Source organism: Pygocentrus nattereri, chromosome 3 (genome assembly GCF_015220715.1).
Source record: "Pygocentrus nattereri isolate fPygNat1 chromosome 3, fPygNat1.pri, whole genome shotgun sequence".
In the NCBI taxonomy this organism is placed as follows: Eukaryota; Metazoa; Chordata; class Actinopteri; order Characiformes; family Serrasalmidae; genus Pygocentrus; species Pygocentrus nattereri.
The window spans coordinates 20,133,716-20,161,009 of record NC_051213.1 but is presented as its reverse complement, the minus strand read 5'-3'; the positions used below and the strand labels follow the sequence as shown (position 1 = coordinate 20,161,009).

Here is a 27,294-nt window from a genome sequence, read left to right as displayed (position 1 = left end):
TTTAGCTTTCTGATATTGTTTTTAGGAGACTAAATAAGAGTAGTTAAATAATTCTGGAATCTGGATGCTGCAGTACCTTCAGCTGTAGAGTAGGGCTCTATAATAATAATGTAGTAATTTGTAAATGAATTTGGATCACAATATTGTTCATCGCAATAATTCTGCCATAGCCATTTGTCTAACTTTACATCATCATCTGAGCTATAAAAAACAAAAGTATACTTACACAGTTGTATAATTAATCAGTTACCAAAACTTTGCCTTTTTAGGTTTACTCAGCCAGCTGACATGATCTGAAGTAAAAGTGGGATGATTTTGGTACACAATTTGCTTGATGCTAATTGGTGGGGTATAAGCTTCCATTCCTTGATAGCAACATCAGCCTTGCAGCTCTAGTGAAGCACTAAAAAAAGCAACCTCTGAACACCAAACATGTCTTAGCTGAATGACTACATTTGGAGGAAAATGTGTTGATTTTTTAAATGTGTACACGCACACTAAACTGCATGGCCCCTTACACAATCAAATGCTACACAGGAATGTCTGCACACATACATGTACATATGTGCACAAAGACCTTGCAGTCTTTGTACTGGATATGTTTCCATTCAAGCGGCAGTGCAGATGCTGGGTGCAGTGGGAATCCTTGAAAAAGGAGTGCTGCTCTCCACTCTCTGTTCAGACACAGCTCAGCTGTTTTCATCTTCTACACAAAAGCTCCAGGAGTGAATGCTGGACATCACTTCCATTAGTGCTCTCTCTGATTGCAGCCAGAAAGTCTGCCACAAATCAATTAATCCTTTGATATTTCTTGAGCACAGAAAAGAAACTGAGCCTCAGAAGCCAACAAATGAGTTGTCATTTTGTAATTTCAGCCAACATATGCTGTTTCTTCTGCATAAACACAAGAGGGAGGGGAAAAAACTGAGTTATGAACCAGGTCCAAACCATAAATATTTGGATTTCATTAACAAACATGAGCATTGCTTTACTATGAATAATAAAAAGGACATTGAGGAATTAATACTGAAATCATATTCAAATTTTATGACTTGAAAACCAAACCACAGAGGAGAAACTGGAGATAATTAGCTACCAAAGAGAGACTCATGCTGCTCACTGTAGTCACAATGACTTTGTAATACATCTCTTTGCATGGAAACATCAGGAGGTTGAGATTAAAGAAAAATTATCTTGGGTTTTGAATAGATTATGACAATCACATTATTTACTGATTGTCTGCTGTTTGCAGCAATGATAGCAGCAGCACTAACTTAAACCTTACATCTTTATAAATGATTATGATCCTTGCCCGCACATTTCTCTAATGCACAACTGAGAGCATTCACGCAGTAGTGAAGGAACATAAGAAACATTCTGTGTTACAATGAAAGCTGCTGACGATATCCATTTAGTGGTAAAAAAGCATGTGGGCTACCTTTCACTTAATGGCTAGAGTTTTCAGATAGCAGCAATATTGTGACCAAAAGGCTATAACCACTAAAACACATAAACTCAGACAGTCCGGGGGAGGCTGTTACAGCAGTTCCTGCCCTGGAGTTTACAAGTAATGCTTAATTGTTACTGCAGGTTTAATGTCAGTGTCACAGTTTAAATGGATAATGCATATAACCCAATGGCACTATTCTTTAACAGTTCTTGAATGCTGTGAACTCTGGAGGACTCTCAAAGATTGAATGAGGTATATGCTAATGGAAAAAAAAAAATTACAATTGAGGCACCAACTAGCAAATGCTATGCCTTAGCGTGCTTCCTTGTTTTTATACAAGCTGCTTCATAGCACGTAGAGCACAGAAATAGAAGCAATGGAAGTTGACGTATCAACACCAAAGATGACACCAGTATGATCACTTCAATTCAGACGATCTGAGCTGTAATTTCCATGTGATTGAATTCAAAGAGCTAACTAGAACAACAGTGCTAATAACTCCATTCATCTCATACAAATCATCAGAGCAAAAAACAGCAATTCCTATTTATACTGCTATGAACCCAGAAAAATGCATTCCAGAAAAAAATATGCTTACTCAAAAACAAGCATCAGAGTTAGCTGGGGCTTCCCATTTTCTGAGAAAAATGTGTAGATAGGGAAGGATACAAAAATGCGTTCATAAATCTCGCTTACTTCCTAAGTACCTATTTCCTAAATGCTAGCTTTTTATAGCAAGTGGATTATCTTGTTATCTAGGTTATTTCTTGAAAAATTAATGACTTCTACTTAATGGATGTTAAAGAACTTAAATAAATGAAGAGTGGTCTCTGACATTTGCAAAGTGCTGTACTACATCAAAGCTCAGCCTAATGAAGACTGAGCAATCCAAACCACCAAATGCCACTGAGCATTCTGAGTTTTGTAGTACTTACCAAACTTCAACAAGAAGCAAATAACATAATGCAGAACAACATCAGTTCAAGATTTGAGCATGTTGTTTTTCTGTATAAAGTTCATTCGGACATATGTAACCTCCTGGTACATGTGTGTTCAGTAAACTGCTGTATCTGTACAGTGTGTAGGTTTTTTGTACTGAAAGAGGTTCTTACATTGTGAGGGAAGTCCACCTTAAGCTCGGTCACACTTTGGCACCAGTAGGCAGCAGTTTTCTCACTGATCAGCTCGATGTTGAGGAAAGAGCCTTGGGCGGGGCCATACATTGGGCCTGACGTTGTTCCACGCACAATCCGAGGAGACACGTTGGTGACCAGATCCTGGACAGCAGAAATTGAGAAACATCATAAACAATGGACTGAAACTACCACAGCAGAGAGTAATGCAGAACACTAGTCCTCAGCCTCCTGTTCTGTGACCTCACACCAGCTCATTGTAAAGCGTGTTAATGAAGCACATCTGTAGAGCAGCAGGCACTAATAGTACTCGCTTAGTGCTCCCGTTCTGCTTCAGTAGGGGACTCTAGTGGAAGAGCAGCACTGGACATATGCTCTAAGGTCATTATTTATCTGTAAAACACCATAAAGAAGACAATTACCATCATACTTCGCTAATACACATGGCGCAAATTCAACAGCCTTATTTCTCTCTCTCTCCCAGTTTCTTAAGGGGGCACTGAAACTGAACTAAGTCCATATTTATTTATGCACCAAAGCAAAATATTTGAAATACTAACAAGTAAATGAAGACTCTATGAAAAGCAATAAAGTCTTTTTTTTTTATCAATACACATTTATTAAGGAACACAGTGGCGCTCTCTCTGACACTGTGCCCTTGACAACACTGAATGAGTTCCTCAGAGAGAGTCAGAATCTCTTACCTCGCAGAGTTCCCATCTATGACATGTTTGCTCTGTACTACAAACATGTACTATATCAACCATGAACCCTAGGCTATATAATCTTTACAGAGACACAGAATGCCACAATGCCCAGCTTTAATTAGATTTTTATGAGGTAGAAACGCTTATGTGCAGTCTTCTTTCTCAGCTGGACAGTAATCAGTCCACTCAGTACATTAGAGCGCTAGTGAAAGGAGCTGGCAACCACACAAGGCTAATGCTGCAAGCGACCTGCTAATGGCTTTGGCAGATCACAGAATGCTGCCATCCACCACTCCAAATGCAAGGTCACAGTGTAAAGCTAACAGCCTAGTGCTGCCAGTGGAGTTATAAAACGTGGTCCATTTGGATTTAGGTTGCACAATGCCAGCAAATTCCATATACTGCATGAGTTGAGGACACTTTGTGTGTATTATCTGGATTCCTGTCCAGGAGAGTCATAATGTCACATGGACAACCAATACACAGAGGATGCAGGGTAAAAAAAAAAAAAGTAACATCTTTAATTTCATGTATGGTAGAGCGATTAGCTTCCCTTCAGTATTCTGTAACTTTGCTTGCAATGTCAATTGAAATGATAAAGTCAGATTACCTCCAGTGAAACTGACAGCTTAATCCACCCTCCTCAGATAAACTGTCCATCACAATTTAGCAGTGCAGGAGAACAATTTGCATAGCCCAATTAGGGCCTACTCTTACAAAACAATTTAGATAATAGTGCGCTAACTTAATTTTATAACATTTAGACAATTTTCCAGCTACAGAGACAAGAAACTTTAATTGCTGCTAATTATATCTAATTAGCATAAGTTTGATTAGAAGGAGAAGAGCTAGAGCCTTTTCTCCTGCCTTCTTTTATCAGCCAGCAGAGTTTTATTTATTTAACATTACTTTATTTATTTACTTATTGATTACTTTTATTTATTTATACACACTAGATTTCACAGAAGAGCATAGAAAGCTGTCTGAACGTCTTCTATCTGATCTGACAGCACGCAGGAGACCGGGTTCAGACTGAGGAACATTCAAGGAGGTGTGTGCAGGCTATATGTGCTACAGACACATTTGGAAATTAGGATGGCACTGTTTCATATTACAATGAACAAAAATCATATTTTCAATTGCACACACATCTCACTGTGAATTGTCCATCAAGAGATGCAATTGCACAAGCGCTGCTTTTCCAAAAGCTGGCAAGTTGCTGTCTTTGGTGTAGCATCACTATGGGATGAGTGACAGTTTGGCATGTGGTCCATGGTTGTGAATGAAGACGTAACTCGTTTTTTAATGGAAGTGCAGTGCCCCTCCAGTGAAGGCTCTATGGAGAATTGAAACAGTCATCCCAAGGGCTCGGGGCGAATCTGTAAGTCTGTATTTAATGAAGCTGTGACCAGGGAACATTTGGCTGCCAGCGGTTTGTATTATCAGGCCAGGGCGGAACAAGAGTTTTAATATTAAGCAACTGGAAACCATGAAAATTGCCCAAAGGGAGCAGACTGGCATGCTATAGAAACAGGTGCCACACACAGCGTGAGATAAGACACACATACACACTCACATATATTCACATACACAACTACTCCACGTAACTTTCTGCACGCTCCTAAATAATCGTACACCCTAAAGCAAACTGGATTCAAACTGCTTCAGTTGACCATGTATATATATATATATATATATATATATATATATATATATATATATATATATATATATATATATATATGTAAATGTGCAAAAATACCACCATGATACTTTATGAAACAAATGTCACAATATTTTGTTTGATAATTTGAAATGAACACAATGTACCAGAAAAAGACCAGTATCAGATCTCCAAAAATGTTTTTTTTAATTCAATGTTTACACTTGTAAACATTGAATTAAACACTATAACACTATATTAAGAGTGAGCAATATACTACAAATATAATATCTGATACTTCAAGAAATTTTAATGATGCATGATATGTAATACAATTATGCTCCTTTTGTCATGAAACATGCAGCTGGTCAGTGCTTTACAGGTACATATGATACAGACTATATGGCCAAAAGTATTCGCTCGTCTGCCTTCGCGTGCATATGAACTTGAGTGACATCCCATTCTTAATCTACAGGATTTAATATGATGTCAGTCCACCCTTTGTAGCTATAACAGTTTCAACTCTTCTGAGAAGGCTTGCCACAAGGTTTAGGAGTATGTTTATGGGAATTTTTGACCATTCTTCCAGAAGCACGTAAGCAAGGTCAGTCACTGATGTTGGACGAGAAGGCCTGGCTCGCAGGCTCCACTCTAATTCATCCCAAAGGTGTTCTATTCGGCTGAGGTCAGGACTCTGTGCAGGACGGTCAAGTTCTTCCACACCAAACCCGCTCATCCATTTTTTCACCCATATTTATGGGCCTTTCTTTGTGCACAGGTGCGCAGTCATGTTGAAACAGGAAGGTGCCGTCCTCAAACTGTTCCCACTAAGTTGGCAGCATGAAATCATCCAAAATCTCTTGGTCTGCAGAAACATAAAGAGTTCCTTTCATTGGAACTAAGGGGCTGAGCCCAACTCCTGAAAAACAACCCCACACCATAATCCCCCCTCCACCAAACTTTACACTTGGCACAATGCAATCAGACAAGAACCATTCTAGTAGCAACCGCAAAACCAGACTCGTCCATCGGATTGCCAGACAGAAAAGTGTAATTTGTCACTCCAGAGAACACATCTCCACTGCTCTAGAGTCCAGTGGCTGCATGCTTTACACTGCATTCAACGCTTTCCATTGCGCTTGGTGATGTAAGGCTTAGATGCAGCTACTCGGCCATGGAAACGCTTTTGGCAATATAGTGTACATTATATGCTCAAAAAAACATAGTCACATATTGTGATGTAATTTGTCACAATAACAATAAATATCACCACATCGCCCACCCCTATACAATATCGGATTAAAATTGAATAATTAGGAGGGTTTCAAATTACAATCTCCCAACAAAAGCTAACAGCTATGTCTCTGGCTGCTCATCTAAACCTCTTTGTAACCTGTTTCTGCAGGCCTCCTAGTGGCCATCCCACCAGTGGAATGGAAACCAACTCTATTTGTAAAATAAAATAAAGAAATAAATGTGTTTTTAACACTGTAATCAGATTGAAAATGCATTAGTGAAGAAAATACATTAGTGAAGAAACCGCATTACTGTAAGAAATGGCTACTGTAAAGGGGCCAATGAAAGGAGTTAATGAAACATTCAGTAAGTTAGGAGTGCCCACAGTATGCTCAGAAAAGCTTATCTTGACAAAATTTATTAAAATTGTATCATTTCGTCACATTGTCCACCCCTTGACCTTTCTTCTCCTGTGTTAATCTGGCTCTGGGGGTTAAGAAAAAAAAGGACACAGTGTTTCTTTCCACTGTCTCCGCACTTCTCTACACTCTTTCAGCCTGGTGTTCTGTGGGCTTTTGAAGGCGTTCCTTTTTTTTAGTAAAAGTATATTGCTTCCATACTGGCCATTAGCAGGCTCTGACCCGTGCAGAGGGAGATGATGTGTACTTTCTCCCTCACTCGGGCTGACTCTTGTTAATGACCAAGCCTATGTTTCTGAGCTAACCAGGTTTTTATCACAGCAGAACAGGTCCCTAATCCCCCCCGGTACTGCAAACAGCCTTTCAGACTCAAACACATGCAAGAACTACTAATCAAATGCAACGGACCGCACACCACACTGCCCGTGCACACACACGTAAAATTGAGGCCATGTTTTCATTTGGCTTATCACACTAAGCTACAAAAAGTATGTTCCATGACATACATAGACGGCATTAAAACCGTAGTCATTCATTCATACAAAAAAAAAATCTCTTCATGAAACACTCGATTCTCAAGAACTATTGAACATTTCTATACATTTCTGCCAGTGATTAGAATGATTTTATACATTTATGCCAATGATTAGATTTGTCCTCTATGATAAAATGTGCAGGCAAAGGTGTAGTATAAATATAAAACATGTCCACATTTGTGTTTCCTTATTTTTTTTTCCCCTTCGGCCATTAAAAAAAAAAGAAAATAGACAGAAAACAGAATAATTGCTTGTCTTTCAAAACGTTTTCACTGCCCTGAGGGAGTAGTGTGTTTTTCTGTCCGCTGCTTCACTCACTCACTTTCTCTCCAGCAGTCGGTGCAGGGGAGGTCAAGTGCAGAACATACAAGTGAATAGCAGATAATCCCACACATTAAACCACAGGCTAGAACTAATACCATATCAAATATTTTGCTATTCACAGGCTGAGTGTTACATCTCCCTGTAACAGTGTGGTTTCAGGGGATTCAATACTTAATACTGCATAAAACGCAGGCAGTTCTCCATCATCAATCTGAATGATAATGAGGAGGGGAATGTACCTTTACTAGCAGAACATTCAGAATTAATAAGAAACTGAGAGCTGCATGTCCAAACCATGACCAGTTCTACATGAAAAAAAAAAATGGCTGAACACATTTATCCATTACACAAATGCGCATCTTTAAAACACCTCAAGGAAATGAAAAGCATATATCTAACACACACAGCGCTGACCTACGATAGCGATAAAAACAATGCCTTCTATCTCTTATACCATTATAACTTTCCTCCTGATTTAAGGAAACGGGGATACATATTTTAAAAAATTATGCATACAAGGTTGGACAAAATTGGCCTTCCAGATGTTTTTTTTCACCTGAACTCATCTGGCAGATCAGTTTCCTCTCAGCGCTACCGAAACTGGCAATCAATATGGACAATTAAAACAATAACTTCTCTTTTCTGAGCATTTCAAAGATAAACATGAGAGGGAATCCACCTTATAGCCATCTGCAAGAGAACAAAACTCCTATTCCATGTTAGAATAAGGAGCCATGTGCATTTTAGAAGTGAACATCCGGAGGTGTACACTGTACTTCCGAGCAAAAAACATACATTCAGGCCTATTCTGGTAAAGAAGTGAACTTAAATTAAAAGAGTAGTTTTGAATGGTTTTGAAGACGGAATGCACTGCATGAGCAACAGCTCCATAGGTGGAGTCTGTGGGGCTATGCAGGCCTTCTGTGATGGAAGGCAGACAAATAAAAAAATAATCTGGAGAGGCCATAATTACACTGAGTGGCCCCAAGTCGAGGCATTAATCATTATAAGCAGCCATGACAGAAAAATCAAAGCATGGCTCCAGAAACCCAGGCCAACCAACGTGCTGCACCACAGACCAGGACTTCCAAGAAAGAAAGAGAGAGAGAGAGAAGAGGTGATGCTGCAGTTCTGTGCATCGTTCATCTTTGTCTGTAAAGTGCAGAGGTAACACTTGTAAAGCCATCATTTCGTCCTGTTGTTTACTGTGGTCATCTCTCAGGGAGGGCTGAGATGACATTCTCCAGCACCTGCGTGGATTAATACTGTCTGACACTGGGAAGGCTGCTTAATAACACTTCTCTAAACCCCAACCTGCCACCCAACCACTGAGAGCAAGTAGAGAGATAAAAATACAACAACAACAACAACAAAGTGACCAAAGCCATTCTCACTGTCATCTCTTATTGTCCATACTTAGAAGATGTTTGTCAGGGATAAAGTAATTTCAAAAGGTGATTTTAAGCAGCATAGTTAACATTTAGCATGTTATCATTGCTATCTCATTGAAATCTATTTTTTAAACACCATTTAAAAAACGGCAGTTGCCCTTTCCATTGTCTGATTGTTTAATGATGAATGAAAAACTGGGCTCCTGAGTACCATAAAATGTTGGCCCTATCATCAGAAGATTAAGAGCTCAATCCCTGGTTATGCCACAGCCACCTTGTGGCCAGGTGTCCAAGACAGCATAAATAGTTCACTCTCTCTACTAACTGCTTCTACAAACATTTGTGAAAGAATGGGTCGCTCTCAGGAGCTCAGTGAATTTCAACATGGTACCGTGATAGGATGTCCAGTTGTGAAATTTCCTCATTACTGAATATTCCACATTCAACTGTCAGTGGTATTATGACAAAGTGGAAGCAATTGGGAATGACAGCAGCTCGGCCACAAAGTACTAGGCCACGTAAAAAAAAAGAAGGGTCAGTGGATGCTGAGGTGCATTTTGCGCAGAGGTCGCCAACTTTCTGCAGAGTCAATTGCTATGGACCTCCAAACTTAATGTGACCTTCAGATTAGCTCAACAACAGCATAGAGAGCTTCATGGAATGGGTATCCATGGCTGAGCAGCTGCATCCAAGCTTTACATCACCAAGCGCAATGCAAAGCGTTGAATGCAGTGGTGTAAAGCACCGCTACTGGACTCTAGAGCAGTGGAGACGTGTTCTCTGGAATGACGAATCACACTTCTCTGTCTTGCAAACCGATGGACGTGTCTGGGTTTGGTGGTTGCCAGGAGAACGGTACTTGTCTGACTGCATTGTGCCAAGTGTAAAGTTTGGTGGAGGGGGTATTATGGTGTGGGGTTGTTTTTCAGGAGTTGGGCTCGGCCCCTTAGTTCCAGTATAAGGAACTCTTAATGCTTTAGCAGACCAAGAGATTTTGGACGATTTCATGCTCCCAACTTTGTGGAAACATTTTGAGGATAACCCCTTCCTGTTCCAACATGACTGTGCGCCAGTGCACAAAGCAAGGTCCACAAAGACTTGGATGAGTGAGTTTGGTGTGGAAGAACTTGACTGGCCTGTGCAGAGTCTTGACCTCAACCCGACAGAACACCTTTGGGATGAATCAGATCAGAGACTGCGAGCCAGGCCTACTCGTCCAACATCATTGTCTGACCTTACAAATGTGCTTCTAGAAGAATGGTCAAAAATTCCCATAAACATACTCCTAAACCTTGCGGCAAGCCTTCCCAGAAGAGTTGAAGCTGTTTTAGCTGCAAAGGGTGAACTGACGTCATATTAAACCCTATGGATTAAGAATGGGATGTCACTCAATTTCATATGTGTGTGAAGCCAGTCGAGCGAATATTTTTGGCAATATAGTGTAGCTATTTACTTAGTGGTTCTACATTTATGTAGGTAAAAGGTATTTTGCTGTGTTATTCCAAACCCAAAAACAATCAAATAAGTTCAGTTCACTACACAGACACCACAATTTTAAATCTACCATTTAATAATTGTCAAAGCTTGAATCTAACACCAATTTCTGAATCTAACACCAATTTCTAAATGACAAACAGTGCTGCTAACCAGGACAGAGTAGCTGATGAGTATTAGCTTAGCTAGATGCCAGCTGTGCTCAGCACTACACAGGTTAGATTCTGACTAACAAAAGCTTTACTTATGCAAATTTAGTTGATAATGACTCCAACCTGAGAAGGCAAAGTTGATTGGCTGGTGTTAAAGTGACAGAAAGATGAATTTAATCCTATTCTGTGTTGTTTTGACCTGTGGCCTCCCAGCTAACCTAATGCTAGCTGGCACATCTCTGCTAGCTAACATAGCTTAATGAGAGCCAAACACTGCAGTATGGGTTCAGTTTGACTAAATGGTTCTCTGCTGTCACAAGTATAGACAATAAAATCTTAACAGTGAGAGCAAAGTCAACTGATTGGAGTGACAGAAAGCTGAGATCAAACTTGTCCTGTATCATTTAAAGGTGTAGCCTGCTAAGTTCATGCAAGCATACGATGCATCCCACCACAGTACAGGTTTGGTTTCAGTAAACCAATGATTAAAAACACCCGTTTGGAAGATAAAAACATACATTTTAGAGCACAAATTTGAATGTCTGGTGTTGAAGTGACAGAGAGAGAAAAAATAGAACTGTTCAGTGCTTTGAGCTGTACCCTGCTTGTGGTGGGTAGTGTTTGTAGATATATTTTAGCAGCTACAATGTAAAAAAGGCAGAAGAGTAAATTTGATTTTTTAAATTTGTAAATTAGCTTCTCTATGAAGTTATCTGTCTTCAGTTGAGGGATCATGTAATGTCTGAACGCTATACTCCATTGTGGGCAGTACAGAGCCTGTATCTTTGGTCAGTGTTTTCTGTTTAGCCTAATACAAAGAAGTAAGCATAGAATGACTGCTGCAGCCAACTAAAGACTACCGCATCACCACACTCCACTTGGCACAGGGTAGCAGACGGTACAAAGCACAGTTATAGTGCATATGAAGCGTCACAGGAAAACACTGATAAAGAACAAGCTCAATATAATTTTATACTGTACTCATATAGATTTAATGGAATAAAATGTTCAATGTCATTTAGTGAATATAACACTTTTGGTATCAGCTAACTCTTCACCAACTCATTTTCAAGTTAAAAAGTATGATGTGTAGTACAATGTCACTAACATAGTAATGTTACATGAGGTAAAAACATCTGTTTATCTTAAAGATTTTAGATGAACTTTTCCCTTTACATTTCAGGTCATGTCATCATTATGGATTAGTGGTGTGGGTTTGGATTTAATATAGTATGTAATATGTTTTGTTAACTTGCTGTGTCATATGTATGGTAGCTTGTAGCCTTAAGGGTATATCTTGTTTATTTTATATATTTATTTTTGCATTTGTTTGCCTATTTATTACAAAATTGACTGAAATGCCTATCCATACTAAAATTGTGCAGCAAAAATACTGTATAAAACTACTTGGAATAAAATTTTCTTTTTCCTATGAGGTTACCATTTCAGAGATACAAGGTTTGCCAGACGTCAGAGGCAGCTTAATTTTCAATGAGTTTGTGTTTGTTTGGCTGTGTGTGTACGTACGTGTGTGTGTGCATGTGAGTGACTGTCACTTATTGATGTCTCTTGAGATTGCAGACAAAGATCATCACAACAGTGCTAATCTGCACTCTCTGGCTGTCACTTATAAATCTGAGCAACCTTGAATCCATGACAACATCTTAGCCACACATTTGCACCCATGGAACCTTGATAAACCATGTGACAACTTTCTCTCCAACACTGAAAAGATTCTGACACACAAAACACACCAGTTTCCACTAACATGTGTAAAAGCATTTATGCTTGGGGGAACCATAAAACGCTCTTTATATTTCAAGGTCATCAGCTGCTCCTAGAATCAAACATGAGCAGACATTCTAAATGCAGTCTGTCAATACGCTGTTTGCTAAATAATAATAATAATAATAAAAAGGGAATCTATAAACATGTCTCTTTTCATGTCTATAAACCTACATTCTTATGAAAGCCCTCAAAAGCCAGAATGTTCGGTTTAACAACCAAAATCCAAAGGGCTGTTCTTGGTATTTCCAATTATATTTATTCAGTGCAAACAACTACAAAAAAACAACCACAAAAAAACAAAAAAAAAAACAAAGAAATGAAAAATAGACGGTGAACATCCCATACAACAGTGTTTTTTCCATTTCATTTTCTTTTTTTTTGTGGAATGTGGAAACGTGATGGTAATTCGGAACAAGGCGTAAGTTCAGCCTGCCTGTGAGGGACTTAATAAATTAATGTCAAAGCAAAGGATATTAACCCTGTGTGATAAATGAAGAGGGATATTGTCTGTCAGCTTGGTCATTATTCCTTTTCACCATTTACTCCACTAGAAAAAAGGAAGCCTTTAAGTATTGGCAAGATGCATCCTTCTTCTACAAATAACCACAGACAAAACTCATCACACCAGCAAAGATAACATGCAACATCACCATGACTTCAATAATTATGATTGAGATGTTAAGGAATTCAGGTTTTATAGGGTCCAGGTTTACATCTAGATCTGCAATTAGAATGAAAATGTGGTGTTTTCTCAATTGTAAAAGTAGGCACAGTTGACACAATTTTAAAGAGGAATCACTTTTTTTGTCTTTGATGATTAAACTCTCTTCAGAACCCACCTTAAAGTAGAGTTCAAAATTTCTGTAAAATTCAATTATGGAATCATTCAGAGATGTTTAATGTGAAGTGCTTCTAACCACGTCACAATTGTTCACAGTGATGGTGATGGGAACCAGAACAGCTCCCTCACAGAGAGCTATCACATGAAATTGTTCTGAATATACTACATAATGCCCAAGATATTGTTTTATGATAGCTACGAGAAATGATTTTGGCTTAAAACTTATTCTTTGAAATATGTTCACAGCAGAGAGGTACACTTGGGCTACTATAAGACAGAAAAGTACCCAAAAAAACCCAATTAACAGTTTTTCTGATTTATCTCTGTGTTATCATTATTAACATTACATATAAAAACTCAGAGTAGGTTCTCTGGCCTTTTCGGACAGCAAACAAAATGGTTATACATTTACATTTTAGACATTGCAAGCCTGGTTCCTATTACAGTCTCTGTAAATAAATTCAAATCAGCATGTTTCTCTACAATGAGACATTTTACATCAAAACACCAGGTAAAGTCTCCATTATGCAGAAATTTCGAAACATTGGTGGAATTCCTCTTTTAAAACCATCAGTGTTTTGAGACACTGTTGTTACCTGTCATGATATCAGCTTTTCATAAGTAATAAGCATGAGGGAGACACGTTTCTAGTCTCTGGGTATGCAATATTCCTTTTAAAAAACCACAAACCCCATTTATTGACCAATTACTCAGTTCAGTAGTGTCTGTGCTGTGGGACTGGAATGATTAAGCTAAACATCCGTTTCTGGAAAATATAAGCATGACTGCTCAGATCAAAAAGACAGTGATTTAGAAAGAGAGTCTATGAAAGCGTGAAACAATTCAAACGTTAGATTAGAAGAGCAGTGTCTAACAAACACTTGCAGACAAGCTAATAAAAGTACATGGAGCATTTAAAATGACTGACTCGCAGATTTAGTAAGGCACTTCTCAAATAGAGCAGAAAACTGAGCTTTTCTCTCCTTTATCCAAATCTTTAAGCAGATCAGCACCCATTCTGATTCGGAAGTGAGGCGTGAGGAAACGCTAAGTAATATTCATCTGCGTCAATGTCATGCTTGCGGAGAGTAAAGCAAGCCGAGATGGGCTGAGTTTGGGCAAATCAGGAGACTAAAGATATCTAAGGAGCACAACTTATCTGCCCTTTCAGCCATAAAAGAGGTAGTCACTGCTGCTTTGATCTCCCAATTAAATGGGTATATTTATAAATGGTAAACATGTATCTGAAGCTAATGAGCCTGGGCTATTTGATTTTTTTTTTCAGGCCTGGATTGGCTTCACTGGTGCTAATTTGCTTGTTAAATAAATACAAAGCACTGAACTGTGACTGCTGCTCTACATGCCAAATCTGTTGTGTTATTGTCCTTTTTTTCGCCTTGGATTCACAGATCAGGTGGTAAATAAACAAGGCCGGTTAAAATGAACAAAGCATGATGCAAACAAATTACCAGGCTAACAAGATTTGTAGCTCTAGCTTTAAGACTTGGGACTGTCAAATTATTAGATATACAACTATGATCCAAAACATGGATTTCCCTTGTTTTATTGCTTCACACAAAGAGGCCGTTTTTGATGCTTGTATGACTCTAAAATAAGAGCGTCTTGACAGAAATGGCTCTCACCTAGAAAATGTTATTCTTTGTCCATTAGCTGCAGGGCTAATGGAGTAGCAGAGGTGTTAAAGAACTCCCAGTGTAGTCTTTTTCTAAAGGTTCAGAATTCACCTTTGACATTTTCTGCATTGATCTGATGGGAGTGTTCACTCGCTCTCTTTCTCTCTCGCTTGGCTTGAAGAGCAGCGCGGTGATTGAACAGTGGCTATGTCCCTATCTCCCTCTGTATTGATTGGGTGACAGAACAGATTGAGAGGATGGCCTTGTCGTGTGTCACGTCTCTACATTTCTGGCAGCTCTTATCAGAGTAACCCTCACAAAATGCCAGCAACAATCTGACCAAGTTTACATTCTATCAGATAGCCGATTTGTATTCTTCCATACTGCTCTCGAACAGCGTTTCCTACAAAACAGACAGGAAACACCAGGCGTAGTGTTTCAGAGGTGCCCTTCTCTTTCACGATCACCAAAACGACTGTTAACGCAAATGGGGAACATGTGCAATCGAAGTGGCCAGACAAAAATAAAGGTGGTGGGTTCAAAGACAGGCGTTGCGCTATTACGTAAAGAGGAGCGATGCTAGGGTGTGTAGCTTGGTGGACCCTAGGCTGGCTCCGAGGGCTGCTTTACCAGGACTTACAGTTAGGGCCCTACTGTTGACTGCCACACCACTGCTAGCTACAGGAGGGCTAAAGCCGCGCCACCACACACACGACTGCGCCGCTGTTTGCAGCACAGCCCGATTCTGTCAGTCTCTGCCTCTGCCGCCTCCCTGTGTCATGTTAAGCGCCAGTCACTGCCAGTGTGCCAATTACACAGCCTGCTTCCTGGGCACACAGCACAGCCTCAGACTTCTAGAAAGAGAGAGAGAGAGAGAGAGAGAGAGAGAGAGAGAGAGAGAAAGAGAGACTTCCACAAGACTGCTGTGCAAGCTTACCCTAATTAACCATCAGCTTAATTAGACAATTTACTGTGTAATTAGCAGGCAATTAGTCAACACCTCTCAGATCTTACTGACTGCTTTGACAGCCCTGTTTTCCTATGCTGATTCCAGAGAGTTGAAAATTCACCTACGGTGTTTATTTTCTCCTCCCCTCCCCTCCGCACATCCTAATGCGCAACAACTGCATCTAAGCACGGAGTAATCACCGCTGATGGGGCAGCTACGGAGGAGGACGCACGTTAGTTAAATAGGAGGTGTGAGCTGGGGGCAGTGTAGCCCTCGACGTGAGAGACAGATGCTTTACTTAGGCAGCCTCTGGTGATGCTGTCCCCATGGGGAAAAAGCACGGAAAATCTCATCACTGAACAATGATCAAGAAGTGGGCGTAAGGACATTAATGACACATTTTACAATCCAATTATGAGCGAGTTCTGTGGGAAAAATAAAACCCTTCTGCAAACAGTTTTACAACCACTTCAAATTCTACAACAGAGATGTGCGGCAACAGGGCAAGTGTCTGCAACGCTTAGTGTCTCAATAAAAGCCAAAGTGGATTTGCATGGACATGTTACGATGAATTATGAATTAAGTTGAATGTTGGCTGGGTGTGAGTGTGAGAAAAAGAGCTAGAGGAACAGAGCCCTGTTCTCTCTCTCACTCTGTCTCCAGAAGGCCAGTACACAGCCCTAGGACCTTGTCCATCTCTCTTGCTCAGCTCTGCCTCAGTGCTGGAGGTGACAAAATGGCTATGTCAGTCCTGTTCTTCCACATCTTCAGGAACTCCTTCCCAGGATATACTTTTGCTAGTGTGAAATGGAAATTAGCCCCAAAGCAAAGCATGCTGGGTGATGCCAATCTCTAAGAACTGCACAGACTCTGAGAGCTGATATGTTCCATGTAAACATGAAGGTCCCATACCTAGAAAAAACTAATTTTCATCTTTTTTTATTATTAAAATATTCTGTTGTAGTATGTAAACAGTGTTAAACTTTCATACCGTACAATTCACGCCCCAGTCCAATTCTTTTGTGATGTGAAGGATCTGCTGGGTTATTATAAGTATGTGATCTGTGTATGTTTAATATGAGCTGTACCTGGGAGAACAACGGAAAGACATTCTGAACAGTTATTCCGAGTTGTGTATGTATATGCTAAGAACAGCTGTTGATTTTGTACTTAATTTAACAGTGGTCCAGGACCAGCTATGTGCCTGGACCAATATAAACATGAGCATTTTCTATGTCAAGAGGGCCAGCTTGCTTTTGTCAGTGAACCGTGCACGAAGAAATAAAGTGTATCCTTCGGACACAAGGCTGTACTCCTTCAGTAAGGAAGACTGGTCCAAAAAACTGTACAGATGTCATAAAAACCAATGCATTTACACATACACTCACCGGCCACTTTATCAGGTACACCTTGCTAGTAAAAGGTTGGACCCCCTTTTGCCTTCAGAACTGCCTTAATTCTTCGTGGCATACTTTCAACAAGGTGTTGGAAACATTCCTCAGAGATTTTGGTTGGTTATTTGAGTTACTGTTGCCTTTCTATCATCTCGAACCAGTCTGCCCATTCTCCTCTGACCTCTCACATCAACAAGGCATTTTCGTCCACACAACTGCCGCTCACTGGATATTTTCTCTTTTTCGGACCGTTCTCTGTAAACCCTAGAGATGGTTGTGTGTGAAAATCCCAGTAGATCAGCAGTTTCTGAAATACTCAGACCAGCCCGTCTGGCACCAACAACCATGCCACGTTCAAAGTCACTTAAATCACCTTTCTTCCCCCATTCTGATGCTCTGTCTGCACTTCAGCAAGTTGTCTTGACCACCTCTACATGCCTAAATGCACTGAGTTGCAGCCATGTGAGCATTTGAAAATTAGCTATTTGTGTTAACAAGCAACTGAACAGGTGTGCCTAATAAAGTGACCGGTGAGTGTATACACCAACAGTGGTATGCAAAATTTGAACAAGCCAGTTCTGTTGATACATCATCTACATGAAACTAACTCGCACTGACATTTTTTCAGAGATTTTTAGTGTACAATTTCTGTTTATTTGCTCAGTTTAACATCTTTAACATAAAACATACAGTATAAATTATTTTTTGCCAATATGTTAACTTCGTCAAATAAGCAATAATTGTGCATTAAAATGTGTGGCATCTATGTTCACTGTAGAGGATAAGTTAACTTATTTTCACTAAGAAAATCAACAAAACATGTTACTTTACACAGAGCGCCCAATTTTTTGGATATGCTCATTCATTCTAAAGTTATAACAAGGCACAATTCAGGGCAGCCAATTAGAACAAAGACCATTTACACATATCAGTCTTATAGAAGACAACATGTTTAATTATAAATTAAACAAGAGATGTTGGAAATCACCATGCATATGTTATAAGTGGACCTTGAGAAACAGAATGCAGTATAGATATTAAGGCATATAGATCCTTTAAAAAAAAGAAATATATACATGAGCCAAAGAGGCATTTGGCTTGATAGCCCATTAAATTCTGTGCAGCATAGCTAAAAATAACTAGCAGTCACTGAATATTTTCTAGTTAGAGCAGATTCAGAACCATATATGTAGCTGCCAGGGAATGTAAATTGAAAGAAGTCTAGTGGAGAACCAAACCAGAGAAGGTGCTGATGCTTGTTGAGAGTACTGGGCTAAAGAAGGACTCATTATGGGTGTGTGAGAGCCCGAGCCCTTAGCACATGAATATAGAACTCATTTTCAGCCCAGTGCTATCTATTATCAGCTCACACCATCAGAGAGAAAGAGAGAAAGAGAGACGGATTGAGAGAGTGTGTACGTGTGTGTGTGCGTGTGTGTACGCGTGTCTGTGTGCCTGTGTAGCATTGCAGGTCAATGACGTCTAACCTTTCTGTTCCTAATAAAAGCGCACCTGATTAGTGCTGTTGGGGAATTAACCAGGGGAGTGGAATAGCCAGCCTGAAGAGGCTCTGAGGAAGGGACAATTGTGTGCAGATGTTGGGCAATAAGATGTGTGACACATCATTTGTGTTGCCATGGAGCTTTATACAACATTTCTCATTAAAATCCTTCCATCTGAGACATACACTAAGTGTGTGCATGTGTGTGTGTGTGCATGTGTCTGTTGGCTCCTCTGTATGTTCTCCTTTGTCTTAATTAAGGTCGAAAAGTTAAGGTGCATCAGTACGCCACTGTTCAAGAAACGCTCCTGTTACTGTAAGAAATTTCATTCAAATGAACCCAGCAAATCCTCCTACACTAAAACAAAAAAGCAAGTGCAAGAACAGACTGATGTGCTGTGAAAGTGTTTTTCTTTTTCCAGAGAAAGTAGAAGTTGGAAATCTATACATGGTGGGTGTGTTAGACATTTGGCCCAACAAAGATCACTACCCCTACAGAAAAGTCATTAATATAGAATTTCTAGGCCACTTACACCTGCTGAGAAAGGCCATGTCAGGTAACCCGTACCAATAATGCACTTATTTAAATCATTAAAGTCCAGCGGCATGTGGCTAAACCGGCAGAAACTGGATCTTTTAAGAGTTCAGCTTCTCAAAGTATATATATATATATATATATATATATGAAGTTCCATTCAGTGGTTAATCAGCTTAGCACCAATTACAGGTGTGATTTAGCCTGGTCTGACCAGTCAAAGGGTTAATTGGACCCAGTCGCCTCCAACTGTACTGCCTGCGCCGCTCTGGTACAGTTGCACTCATGCGCTCGTTCTGTAATTAGCCAGAAACATACCAAACGTACCAATCAAAGCTCTGGCAGCAATAGGTCTGACGCACAAGAATAAAAATGTCCCTGTCTCTTGTGAGAAAAGGGGAAAAAAAGGAAGCGGGCTAAAGATCAGACAAAAGACACTCTCAGCTTGCCCCCTTTTCCCCAACCACATCTCACAGTTCAGGGAAGAAGAGAAGAAAATGACACATTTTTATATGCAATACAGTTCATTAATTCTAATTAACGGTCACACAACTCGCCCACCCCAGCTTTGTTAGCCGTCTCTCCACTGGCCTGGAAAGCTAATTAGCAATTCTGAGCACGCCCGCGCTTAGACAAGACCCAGAAGCGTGAAGACTCTCATATCCATAGACAATCCAGAGAGCATCTCGAATACTATCGATACCGTGGCAGAGTAATGTTGATCGGAGCGGCCTAACCAAAAGCACAGGATATTAAAAAAAGAATTCCCCTGTGTTTAAGGAGAATGATAGCAGAGTGCCGGCTGTTCATTCATATTGACATTAAGAACTTCTTTATCTCTTTTCCCCAAAGAACCCCCCCCCTTACAATCTTTCCCACTGGGCACACAATAAAGAATAATATGATTTCTGTTTACCCAGATATCGGCTGGTATTTCAGCAAGCGCTGACAGCCAATAGCTGCAACAGTATATTAGAGCCCAATCTGGCATCTACAAATGTCACGGGTAAAGCGGTGTAAGCTGGGGGGGGGTCTGGGGGGGTACTGTGCTCACATGGGCAAAATTCCACAAAAGACACTAAGTTCACATAAACAAATTAGACACAGAATGCATACAATATGCAGCTGTCAATCTTTATGCAGCATCTGAGGGAGAGGCTCAGGGAGAGGCAGGGTAATGAAATCTTAAGCATATGTCCAACCGGTGTCCTGCCTTCCACCAAAACCCAATGGTAAACACAGGCCAGGCAAATCACTGTATTTTTAAAAGAGAGCATTGCAAGTGTAATACCTCCTTACTGCCATCTCTACTGTGAACTCTTCCATTTCATTTGTCTCAAAAATAAAAAAAACCCTGACCTTTTCAAAGTGGACAGGGTGTGTGTGAAAGAAGAGCTGCAGAAGGGCTGCTTCACGCCAGGCATGATGCCATCACTCACACAGACACATCAGTCCAGCTAAAATACTACTTACACTCCAAGCATGACTTTCCTCGCTGTCAGAAATTAGCTGCATGGAGAGGACGGGAGGTCAGGATAAACAAACGATTTTGCTAGATTTCCTCTACTTTTCCCCCCCATCAGCAGCATATGTAAATCTTCTGTGTTGCTATAGTGATGTCTGTCACAAGTTGCTTTTTTTCTCATCCACCCTCTCCTTTCTTTTTTTTAATCTTTCATTTCATTTCCATCTCCAACACTGCTAATAAAAAGATGGCACCTACCGTAGCACAGAATAAACATATGTTACTGGTAACATTCTCACCACAAGCAGTAGAGGAAAAAGAAAAGTTTAATACAGTCTTCTCAACTTTTTTTTAAGGTTTTTAAAATATTGCACTTATTCAGTGTTGCCAGGCTCAACAGACCGAAATACATTCAGTAAATACTGGCAGGCAATGACAGATCACTGATGACTCTGATGGTTGTTGACAGTCAAAGAACGGGCCAAAGAATAAAAAAAAAATCACTGATCAGTAAAGACAGGCAAAAGTACAAAAGTCAGCAAGGGGAAAATAAAGCGTAGACCAGAGCCCCATCTATCACCTTTGGTGGTGGTGGCGTGATGTCTGGTGTAGCCTTATCCAAGGGCCCTGTAACCACAGGTTTAAGAAGAGACACATGGAATGAGTGCGAGACTCTAAAACGTGGGGGTAAGTCTAATCTGTAGGTTACCTCATTAATACAAACTAATTGACACAGCAAGATGTTCAAAAAAGGCAGCCCATACCTGGGATGTAAACTGAGGTCCCCTGTCTGACAGGATGTGATCCAGAATACCGAAGATTCAGAACACATACTGGAACAGGGTTTCTGAAGTCTGAAAAGCACTAGGGATAGTAGCAAAGGGTATAAAGTGCACTCCCCTGGAGAACCAATCTATTACTGTCAGTACTGTCGTAAACCCTTGCGACTAGGGTAAATCCATGACAAAATCCACAGTGATGTAGGACCATGGTCTGTTGAGTATGGGCAAAGGCAGTAATTTACCAGGAGGTAAAACCTTGGGGGTCTTTCACTGGGAACACGTTGAACATGAGTATATGAAAGAATAAATGTCTTGGCTCACACATTCCCACCAGTATCTATTAGCCAATAGCTTGTGGGTGCGTGTTTCTCCTGGATGGCCCAGGTGATCAGGAAGGTTCTAAATGGTGCTGAGTCATACAGTTTACCCGGGGAGCAATGGTTAGACACTTAAATATTGGTTAAAGCCCGTTCATCGATCTGCCATTGGAAAGAAAAGATGATTACCTCCGGAGGAAGGATGCGTTCGGGTGTCCCTTGCTGCCAAGAGGAGTTCTCTTGTTAATGCATTCTAGATAAGGCGTCGGCTTTTGTGTTATGAGACCCAAAAAAATAGAGACCATTGAGCTTGGCGTGCGTTGAGTCTCTTGGCCGTATGAAGATATTCCAAGTTCTTATGATCAGTCAGCACGGTGAAAGGATGGTTGGCCCCTTCCAAGCAATGACTCCATTCCTTTAGAGCTAACTTGACTGCCAACAATTCCCAATCTCCAGTCAGACATGTTGCACATGGGACTCCAAGGAAGGTGAGTAAACAAGAATGTCGTCAAGGAATGCTATCACAAACTGTCCTAGCAGGTCTCTGAGGGTGTTGTTTATGAAGGCCTGGAAAACTGAGGTGGCAATAGAGAGCCCAAATGGCATCACAAGATACTCATAGTGCCAAAAATGCAGTCTTCCATTCATCGCCCTCCTTTTTCAGATTAAATTGTAAACACTATGAAGATCTGGTGAAGGATTTGGCCCCTTAAAGCTGTTCTAATGTGACTGGCGCTAGAGGTAGGGGATAAGGGTATGATTTCGAAATTTGGTTCAGGGGTCTACAGTCTTTGTAGGGGTGTAGACTGCCATCTTTTTTTCTTAATAAAGAAAATACTAGAAGTAATATTAGATGTGGAAGGTCTGATAAAACTTTGATCAAGAGCCTCTAGGATGTAAACATCAAAGGCTTTTTGCTCCTCTTGTGTCAGGAGATATACACTAGCTTTGGGGAGCACTGGGTCCTCTACGAGCACTATAGCGCAGTCATAATGTCTGTGAGGAGGCAATTTCATGGCATTTCTCTTGTTAAACACTTCCTTTAGGTCAATGTATTCAGGCAGGATTTCAAAGGTAGAATCAGAATTGGGGCTCTCTATAGTGGTGGTACTAATAGTGATGGAAAGGGTGTTAAGTTTAGGAAACAGTAATAAGACCAGTGGGTGACAGTATGGTTGGCCCATGAAATTGTGCTCCTTAAACCAAGGAAGTCCTAGGATCATTTCAAATTCAGATTGTTCAAGAATGAAAAATGACAGCTCCTCACAATGTACAGCACTGGTCTGCAACTCCAAAGGTATGGTGGCTCGAGAAATGGTCCCCCTTTCCCACTGGTTCCCTGTCTAGGGCGGTGACTTTCAGCACAGTTTGGAGGATCTTTACTGGTATCTGTAGTTGTTCCATGAGTCATGCATGAATGAAGTTCCCTGTTGTCCAAGGGTCAGTGCCTTGATTTTTTGTGTGGTCTAGTGCGGGAGTCTCTGGTTTGATGTCCTGCTTGACCACAATACAGACAGTGGTGATTGTTAAGTTGAAACCACCTCTCCTCTTGTGACAGATGAGATGAATCGCACAGCATAGGTTCAGTGGTGTCATGGGTGCCTCTGGTAGCTTTTACTTGATGCAGGGTGCTTTTGTGAACCTTTTTGTTTTTTATTTCTCTTTCTAGAGTGCAAACGACGATCAAGTTTAATAGCTAGTTTAATTTTGCCCTCACAAGGGTGATTGAACACAAGCTTGAATTCTTTTACAAATTGGGCATAAGACATACAATGCAGGCTAACCCAACTGGCTGTAGCCCATTCTAGAGCTTTATCCGCTAACCGGGAAACAACAAAAGAAATCTTAGACTGATTGGTACTGTAAGGAGAGTTATTAAAAAAGACTGAACACTGAAGTAAAAAACCACAACATATATCTGGGTTTCCTTCAAATTTTTGGGGTTTACTAACTGGAAACATGGCCAGTGAAGCTTCTGCTACCACTGGGAAAAGCAGTGCTTCTAGACTGTGGCTCATATTCTGGAGCTGGCCCATCAGTCCTTTCACACTAGCGACTAGTTGAGCCAACTGAGCTTGCTGATCCGCTTGTTGATGGCCTAGTGACTCTAGGGACTGAGTCACTCCTGACAATACTTGAGGATGTCAACGTTGGAGTTGTCCTTGCTTGGTGAGAGCCTTCTGAAAGGCTCCTGGATCTGTCGTCTGCATGGCGAGGTATTCTGTGACAAGTCAACAGAATCCAGATGCTTGTAGATGTAAGGACAATGGATGTTTAATATCCAGCAACACACCAGAATCAAAGGGGAAAAGCAGAATTGTAGTCCCAAAAAAAAAGAATCGTAAATCAAAGAACGGGCCAAAGAAGTCAAAAACACGTATCAGTAAAGACAGGCAAATGTACAAAAGGACAAAGCAAAAAGTCAGCAATGGGAAAACATGAAACAAAAAATATAGGCAGTCAGACAATAAATGCTCAGTAGGTTGCAGGGAAACAATACCTCGCAACTAATCTAACTAAAGCTTGTGCTTATATACTACTAACACTAGTCATATGACAACACAGGTGAACCCAGTTAGAATTCCAGGGATTGTGAGCGCTGATAGGAGCGTAAGCAAGAGTCAGAGGACACGTGATTTCCCATAGAATCCTGGAGTTCCTGTTGGAGTCAGATTCCGAGTGAGGTTGTTCAGTCACATGATCTCCCAAGGGATTCTGGGAGATGAAGTTTGTTTTTTCTCGGGAGCTAGCGGAATGTGTGACACCACTACTGTTGCTGTTAGGCCTGTAATGTTCATGGAAGTTTAGCTCAAAGTTTATCGCCATTCAAATAAAATAATGAATGATTTGTCTTTTTTTTTGTTCATTATATACAACAATTGAAGTACAAGCCTAAAGTAGCCGAACTGGCTGATTAACTAGGTGAGGGCAATATTGCGATGACCAACAGTACTCCTATCAGAACACTACAATTTTGCTTGTTTGGAGCAGAGGTGCAAACATTTTTGCACACCGCCAGCATACATGGAGAAACTGTATTCTATAAATACCCCAACAGTTCCTTGAGGCACACTGCCTTGCCTTTAAGTTGAGTGAAAAAGATGTTATTCACAATTCTTCTCTAATCTTTCTGTTGTTAGTGTACCACTGCCTGTCATGCTGTATTAGCTCATAACTGCTCGTTACATATTTCTTGTTACTGTATTGTGGTCACTGACAATCATATGGTTTCAACTGTGTTTTTTAATTTATTTATTTATTTTTAAATTTTTATTATTTACTTGAAACATTACACTATGGGCTAGTTTCACATAAATGAATTTTCAAAGGTGATTCACCACTTGCACCGCAATTTAATCCAAGACAAGGCTTAATCTATGTCTGGGAAACCAGCCCTATACGTTTTATGCAAAAGTAAAAATTAAAAAGAAAAATAAGAAGCCTACAATAAAAATATATATTGTATATAATTATATATATATAATATAACTATTCTGTCAGTGGCTGAGGGAGTAGGGGTTAGGCAACTGTTTAGTGGGCTATATCAAATGTCCATGCAGGCCAAACTTTGGGGATCTTTGTTTTAGGGTCACAGCATAATTTAAATTTACATACAATACAATATGCTTTTCAAGGAAGCATACAATCACGTTATTTGTAGTAATTAATAGGATTTTTTTCAAATAACAGCCATACCCATTCTCTTCTGTTGGTTCCAACTAATCAAAACTAAATATTGTGATACATGTTGCTTGCTGTATCACCATACTGTATTATCACCATGTCGTCCACTCTTATGAATGGCTATTCCTAGCAGTCAACACATAGTATGTCTAATTTTAGAATTAACAACTAACAAGAATTTATATCATTTTCATAAAATCAATGACATGCCTCGACAAATGCCTTTTCTAATTGAGATAAAAACACACCAAATTCAGATCAAGTCAAGTCAAGAGGCTTTTATTGTCATTCCATCTATGTACAAGTACACAGTGGAGTGAAATTACATTCCTCCATGAACAACACGGAGCAACAAGGAACAAAAAATACAAAGTGCAAATGTGCAGACATAGTGTGCAAACAAAAAATGAAACTAGAAACAATAAATATGATAAATGAAACAGACATACAGACACAGTAAACAGACAGGACAGCACAGCACTGACACAGCACTCATTCTGGACACGAGGTAGTGGAATAAGGTGCAGAGATATTCAACATGCTGTGATCTGTGAGTCACTCAGATGACATACATAAACACAACAGTTACTGAGGTAGAAAAAACCTGAGTAAAACAGTGAAAACACTGTAGCAGCAATGTTCCAGATAGTGCAAGTAGAGCATCAAAAGATGTGTGTGTGTGGAGTATGTGTGTGAGGGGGTTGGGGGTTAGCTCAGTCCTTGTGAGTTTAAAAACCTGATTGCTTGAGGAGTAAAGCTGTTGCAGAGTCTGGCAGTGGTGGCATGGATGCACCGGTACCTTCTGCCAGATGGCAGCAGCGAAAAAAGTCTGTGTGAGGGATGGATGGGGTCGTCCACAATGCTAGTGGCTTTCCGGATATAACATGTGGTGTAGATATCCATGATGGAGGGGAGAGAGACCCCAATGATCTTCTCAGCTGTCCTCACTAAACGCTGTAGGGTCTTGCGGTCTGAGGCGTGGCAATTCCCAAACCCAGTGATGATGCACCTGCTCAGGATGCTCTCCACAGTCCCCCTGTAGAACATGGTGAGGATTGGAGTGGGGAGATGAGCCTTCTTCAGTCTCTGCAGGAAGTAGAGGTGCTGCTGGGCTCTCTTGGCTATGGAGTTGGTGTTGAGGGACCAGGTGAGTTTATCTGTGATGTGGACACTGAGGAACTTGGTGCTCCTGACAATTTCTGCAGCAGAGCCAGTAATGTTCAGTGGGGGGTGATCACCTTGCACTCTTTAGAAGTCAACAACCATCTCCTTAGTTTTGTCTATATTCAGAGACAGGTTGTTGGATCCTCACCAGTCCGTTAGCCACTGTACCTCCTCTCTGTATGCTGACTGATTATTCTTGCTGATCAGATCCACCACAGTCGTGTCATCAGCAAACTTGATGTGATTTGAGCTGGACTTGCAGTACAGTTGTGAGTCAGTAGAGTGAACAGCAGTGGACTGAGCACACAGCCCTGAGGGGCAGTGGCGCTGGAGATGTTATTTCCTATCCTGACTAACTGAGGTCTCTCAGATAGGAAATCCAGGATCCAGTTACAGAGGAAGTATTCAGGCCCAGCAGGCTCAGTTTTCCAATAAGCTGCTGAGGAATGATGGTGTTGAATGCTGAACTGAAGTCTATGAACAGCATTCTGACATAGGTGTCTTTATTGTCTAGGTGGGAGAGAGCCAGGTAGAGTGTGGTGAAGATCATCTGTTGAGCAGTAGGGGCGATATGCAAATTGCAGTGGGTCCAATGAAGGAGGAAGCTGGTCTTTAATGTGCCTCATGACAAGCCTCTTGAAGCACTTCATGATGATGCGACTGAGTGCAACGGGACAGTAGTCATTGAGGCAGGACACTGGAGAATTCTTCGGCACAGGGATGATGATGGTGGAC

At 40.6% G+C, this 27,294-nt stretch overlaps 1 protein-coding gene across 1 annotated transcript in view; it reads right to left on the bottom strand.

Annotated features, from left to right (window-relative positions):
* Window positions 1-27,294, bottom strand: part of dpyda.1 (dihydropyrimidine dehydrogenase a, tandem duplicate 1) — a 166,847-nt gene that overhangs the window by 53,706 nt on the left and 85,847 nt on the right. Inside the window, exon 14 of the mRNA XM_017700381.2 lies at window positions 2,563-2,727. Within this exon, the coding sequence (XP_017555870.2) occupies window positions 2,563-2,727 (165 nt within the window). The remainder of the gene's footprint in view (window positions 1-2,562; window positions 2,728-27,294) is intronic.